General features: G+C 38.7%; 1 protein-coding gene across 1 annotated transcript; it reads left to right on the top strand.

Moving 5' to 3' along the window:
- The first annotated feature begins 1,595 nt into the window (after positions 1 to 1,595).
- On the top strand, positions 1,596 to 5,196 carry LOC309480376 (patched domain-containing protein 3-like). Its single transcript, XM_082144808.1, has 4 exons — positions 1,596 to 2,348; positions 3,111 to 3,238; positions 3,317 to 3,462; positions 3,545 to 5,196. The coding sequence occupies exons 1-4, from the start codon at positions 1,656 to 1,658 to the stop codon at positions 5,179 to 5,181; spliced, it is 2,604 nt and encodes an 867-aa protein (XP_082000934.1). The 5' UTR covers positions 1,596 to 1,655; the 3' UTR covers positions 5,182 to 5,196.
- The last annotated feature ends 1,323 nt before the right edge of the window (positions 5,197 to 6,519 follow it).

The raw sequence follows: 6,519 nt of genomic DNA on the forward strand, positions 1-6,519 counted from the left end.
ATTTTTAGAGCCACTAGGTGGTGCTAGTCCATGTATGTTTTTGATGTTGTCAGAGAGAGTAACCTCTGACCTTAAGTGCAGCCATCTTGTTTTACTCAGTTGATTCTGATAGTCACACGGTTAAAGCAGCTCAATCTCTTCATCATCTTTGCAATCATTTATAGAAGCTTTGTCTTTTTACTCTGTCCCACTTGCATTTGAAGTGGTTGTGTTAATAAATCCATGCTTCAGTTCAACTTTCTTGTGGAAGGAGTTATCTGTCTGCCTAGTTGAAGAAGGGGAACTCTTTTACGAGGGCAGAATATATCATGTTGTGTGAGAAAGGAAAATATCCTGTTGTTCCTGTCATTTCTGCAGGTAAGATATTTTGTTTAAATTTGTTTTCTCTTTGTAAATGTGTGTTTTTGATGTAACCTCTTGATTCTGTTGTCTTGATGCCTTTAAGTGTCCTTATGTGGATGATTGGAATTTTTTACTGGTTTTTTTATTTAATGATTTTTTGTATATCATAAAATAAAGTGTTTCTATTTTTATACTGGACTTACGTCTTTTGCCCTTATTGAAGAAGTGAATCTGCATTAGCTAATGCAGTTTTTGAGTTCTATCAAATATTTCTCTGGATGGAGGAGTTGCCGGGGTGTTGTACTCAATTATTTCTTTAAAGGAACACTCCACCGTTTTTTGAAATAGGGCTTATTCACCTTCTTTCCTACATTTAGATAGGTGGGCAAATGCATTTTTGTCTCAGTGCATGCATTGTTTTAGTTTTACAGGGTCGGCGCTAGCTTAGCTTAGCATAATGAATGGAATCCTTTGTTGCCAGCTAGCATGTCCTGAGTAAAAGTGATATAAAATTTTAAAAAACCCCACCTAATTACTTCTTGTGACCTGCGTATTCACAACAAGTACAAATAGCGATGCAGATTAACACTAGGCGATTTCCTAGGCAGATATTGACTTATATATTAAGGACTATATTAGGGGGAAGCACAGGCGAAGCACTGCTACTTGGGCTTGATATCTCTGTGCTCAAGTAGCAGTGCTTCGCCTGTGCTTCCCCCTAATATAGTCCCAAGTCAATATCTGCATAAGAAATCGCCTAGTGTTAATCTGCATCGCTATTTGTACTTGTTGTGAAATATGCAAGCCACAAGAAGTAATTAGGTGTTTTTTTTTATTTTATATATCACTTTTACTCAGGACATGCTAGCTGGCAACAAAGGATTCCATTCATTATGCTAAGCTAAGCTAGCGCCGACCCTGTCAAACTAAAACAATGCATGCACTGAGACAAAAATGCATTTGCCCACCTATCTAAATGTAGGAAAGAAGGTGAATAAGCCCTATTTCAAAAAATGGTGGAGTGTTCCTTTAAAGACTAGAATTTACTTGTGTATCCACATCCTAGTTACAGTCTCTTAATATTGAAAATGGCCCAATAGTTAAGCATGCAGTGATAAAGAGGACAGGTGACAATAAAGGAAGTTTGTTAATGAGTAACCTTATTTTGTTAATGAGTGACAAATGATTTGTTAGTGTTCAGCTCTGTCTATAAGTATGTTATGACAACATTGAGAACATTGTAGAAGGAGGATGTTTCTGGGGCTTTGCAAAAGAGCAAGAGATTCATTGTAGACTGTTAAAGTGTGTGGAGGATGGCGAAGTGTAAAACAGACTGCATCGAAAGGCCACTGTCTCTGGCCTTTGAAAAACTTGGTCGAGTTGTTGGTAGACATCCATGGGTGTTTATTTTATTAGCTTTATATGTGGCTGCTGCACTTGGAGCTGGTTTCATCTTTCTTCACGAGAGAGAGGCAAATGATATTGAAGACCAGTTTACGCCTGTCAATGGACCTGCCAAGTTGGAGAGGGCACTTGTGGTGGAAAATTTCCCACAATCTGAAGAGTTTTCTCAGCTGCGGCTTTCGTCTGAAGGCTCTTATGCCTCTTTGATCTTCACAGGTTTGCAAGGAGAAAATATATTAACTGAAGCAGCTTTTAACGACATTATAGAGTTAGATAGACAAGTGAAAAGTATGACGACAGGAAACACTTTTGAAAACATCTGTGCCAAAACAAAGGGAAGGTGCATGTCAAATGCAATTTTAGACATTATAAATTATATTGCTACTGAAATTGTTTCTTTAAACATTTCATATCCGATGAATAATGACACATTTTTGGGAACAACCATCGGTGGCGTAGAGCTAAAGCCGGATAGCTCAGAGCTGACCAGTGCAAAGGCGGTCAGGCTTTTTTATTTCTTAGACGAGAAGAAGACAAAAGAAAACCTTTACTGGCTTGATGGCTTTCTAAAACTACTCTCAAACTCTACAGCACAGAAAACGGTAAGTAAAAATGAGTGTGAGTTATATCTACAAGCATAGTGATACCTAGTGACCATTGTGTGTGTAAATGTCCCTCATATGATAGGGTGACCATACGTCCTCTTTAACCAGGACATGTCTGGCCAGGATTTCGAGATCGCCCAAAATGTCCGGGATTCGGCTTTTGCTTTCTAGTCACCATTCATTATGTTTACATTATTTGACACTGACACGTACATGCCAGCTTTGCAGGTCATGCATTCTGCTTCACACGGATCCTGACCGAGACGAAAACACAGGAATTTTCTTAGCAATGCTAAAACGCACATCAATCAATCACTTGTTTAGCATTCATGTAAACACTATTCAGATTCACCAATAGGAATTAATTCAGTCCTATTGAATCAAAAGGTGTGCATGTAAACAAAATTCTGAATGGTGACGATAGAAAGCAAAAGCCGAATCCCGGATATTTTGGGCAATCTCAAAATCCCGGCCGGACATGTCCTGGAAAAAGAGGACGTATGGTCACCCTATCATATGACATTTATCTAACCATCTCCATTAACTGTAAGTCAAGTACCAAAAGTCATTTGGTCAACAGTTCCAATATTTTGAGAAAATGAACTAAATCTATGTACATTTGCTTAATTTTTCTCCAGGCTATTCATGTCCTGTCATGATTTGCCCTAACTATTTCTTCATTGTGCTTCAACACAATGCAACAAATTCACGTGTATACAGTAACTATACTGAACAGTGTTTTGTGTTGAATTTCTACAGGTCCATGTGTCTTACTTTACATCAATATCAAGACAAAATGAGTTGGAGGCCAATTCAGGCTCCGTGATCCCCCTCTTCTCTGTTACGTATTTCCTGGCCATAACCATTTCTATTCTGTCTTGTTTAAGGTATTATAAAGAATTAAAAATCACATTAGCACATTTCTATCACTAGCTATGTTATTTATCTCTTGTCTCCTTCCTCAGGTTAGACCCTGTCAGGACGAAGGTGTGGGTGGCCAATTTAGGAGTCGTCTCCGCTGGGTTGGCCGTGTTGGCCAGCTTTGGTCTGCTGCTGTTCTGTGGGATGCCATTTGCCATGACCGTGGCCACAGCCCCCTTTCTGATTCTGGGTAAATGTCGTTTATTTCATCATCTAGTAGTAGGTGTCTCACAGCTGATGTTCACAGGCTCACCGTCTCTGCTTTCCTCCAGGTGTTGGCGTTGATGACATGTTCATTATGATCTCCTGCTGGCAGAAGACTGAAGTTCATAAAGACGTTGAGCTTCGTTTAGCAGAAACGTACAAAGAGGCCGGCGTGTCCATCACTATCACCACGCTGACAGATGTGCTGGCTTTCTACATCGGCCTCATGACGCCCTTCCGCTCAGTTCAGTCCTTCTGCATGTACACCGGCACAGCTCTTATGTTCTGCTACATCTTCAACATCACCTTCTTTGGCGCGTGTCTCGCACTGAACGGACGGAGAGAGAAAGGCAACAGACACTGGCTGACCTGCATGAAAATCCCAGAAGCCACTGGTGATGATGGAGGCTGTTGTGTTGGTGGGGCATATGATAAAAACACAGATAAGGAATTTGAAATGCCAATGGATTCATTCTTCAAAAACTATTATGGCCCTTTCTTAACAAGAGTGTGGGTTAAGGCGCTCGTGTGTCTGATCTATGCCGGGTATTTGGCAGTCAGTATCTATGGATGCTTCCAAATGCAGGAAGGTCTAGATTTAAAAAATTTAGCAGCAGACAGCTCATATGTTGGTAGTTACTATGACGAAGAAGATGAATTCTTCTCTGCCTTTGGTCCCAATGTCATGTTAGTTATAAAGGATGAAGACTTACAGTACTGGAACCCAACTGCTCGCAAAAGTCTTGACTTGTGTTTGGAAAATTTCCAGAATCTGACAATGGTAGATTCAGGCATTTCACCGATTTCTTGGCTGAGTGCATACATGCAGTTTGGACTGAGTGCAGGTTTCAATTTAGACATTGAAACGGAATTCAAAAGTAATTTAACTGCATTTCTTAATCTGTCTGGTTTTAGTCAAGATGTTAATTTCACTAACAATCAAATCCATGCGTCACGTATGTTCATTCAGACTGTGAACATCCGCACAGCAATTGATGAGAAGAACATGCTGAATGCATTTAGAGAAACCGCAGAAAAATGTGGGAAGTTGCAGACACCCGTTGATCTGATAGTGTACCACCCTGCATTCATCTATTTCGACCAATATGCTGTCGTCGTCACTAATACAATCCAAAACTTAGCAATTGCTACATGTGCAATGTTAGTCATTTCACTCCTGTTGATCCCAAACCCTCTTTGCTCTCTCTGGGTGACATTTGCCATCGCATCTGTCATTGTGGGAGTGGCTGGTTTCATGGCATTATGGGATGTTAGTTTAGACTCTGTGTCTATGATTAATCTTGTTATCTGTATCGGGTTTTCTGTCGACTTCTCTGCTCACATATCCTATGCTTTTGTGTCAAGTGAAAAGTCCTCAGCGAATGAGAAAGCCATGGATGCCATCAATAAACTGGGCTATCCCATCGTTCAGGGTGCGGTGTCCACTGTCGCCGGTGTGGTGGTGCTCGCGGCTGCTAAAAGCTACATCTTCAGGACCTTCTTCAAAATCATGTTCTTAGTCATTCTGTTTGGGGCCGTCCATGGCATCATATTCATACCGGTGTTCCTGACCTTCCTTGGCACTTGCAGTAACAGTCATGAAAAAAACAAAGAAAATCTTCCAGAGCCCAGAGACTCAAACGAACTGCGAGTAAATGCAGTCGTGATTCAGAATGAATGTCCTGATGATCCTGACTGTTACTGAGATTACTTTTCTGAAACATTTCACCAGTAGAATTTATTAATCAAGGTTAATTTCTGAATATACTATTGTGCTCTAGTTTCCCTGTCATGTTTCCCAGTTTACGGCCTGAGAAAGTGTGATATGTACCGTGACTCTGCATAGGACAAGTGGTTCACAAAATGGATGGATGAACTTTTTTATATAGGACACTTTGATTTGACCATGCAAGTAAATAGCAATCATTCTGTTCTGTTCTTATGTATACACTGCATCTCACATGTTTTAGTGTATTTATATTTTAATCAAGATTACGCTCTCCTCGATGCCATGACATGTGAGCACAGGCAATATTTCCTGGTCAACATTTCCTTGTTCCTGATCCTGGTAGATTGTAAATCAGCACTAATGCAAATCAGCTCTGCGAAAATGTTTTCATTTATCCAGTTAAAAAATAAATTGAGTAATGGTTCACATCTATATTTTATAACTTGAGCTAATGAAAAATAAATAACTTGCCCTAAACAATATTTTCTCTGTCTATGAAAACTATTTTATAAAACCTGGTACAAAGTATGTATATATATATATATTTATTTCCAGGGGCATTATAGTAAATTAATTTAATTTAATAAATTCTACTTGTATACTAAATTCTACTACTATACTAAATTGTCATAATAAATGAATCATTGAAGCATGCATTTAACTGATTCGTTCAAAACGGCAGATTCATTCTGGAACGTCTGGGTCAGTGATCACTGAAGCGATTCGTACATAACCCTGAATTCGTTTAGTGACGAAACATCACACCACAGTAATGAAACTGCTTGCCACAGATTGTGTATTGTTGTGGAGAAATAGAGCAAAAACAGAGAATATTGCCAATACTATGTTATAAAATGTAACTTAACACAATAATATTTTTTGTTTGAACTGTTGTATAAAATCAATATCACATTTGCAATCGTGCTAATACTCTGGAAATATTGCTTAACATCATTTGTTATAGCCGAAATAGAAAAAAATTAACTCATACTACGGCCATTTTTCTGCCACCATATCTAGAATTTTGGTTGCATTTTATTAATTCTGGTGGCATTTTGCCCCAGTAATGTCTTAACTTGTTTTTTTAGAGAAACATTGATTAAACAGTTTTATCGTAAACAGTTTTGTATTGTTTTTCGTCATTAGAAAGAGTGACATATTTGGCAATAAAGGACTATTTCTCAAATAAAGCAAATAAAGCAATAAAGCAAAGAAACTGGAAAATGTCAGTGAATTTACATCATGTTAAAGGGTTAGTTCACCCAAAAATGAAAATTATGTCATTAATGACTCCAAGCCCATAAGACCTCCGTT

This window comes from Leuciscus leuciscus (genome assembly GCF_965113295.1).
Source record: "Leuciscus leuciscus genome assembly, chromosome: 18".
In the NCBI taxonomy this organism is placed as follows: Eukaryota; Metazoa; Chordata; class Actinopteri; order Cypriniformes; family Leuciscidae; genus Leuciscus; species Leuciscus leuciscus.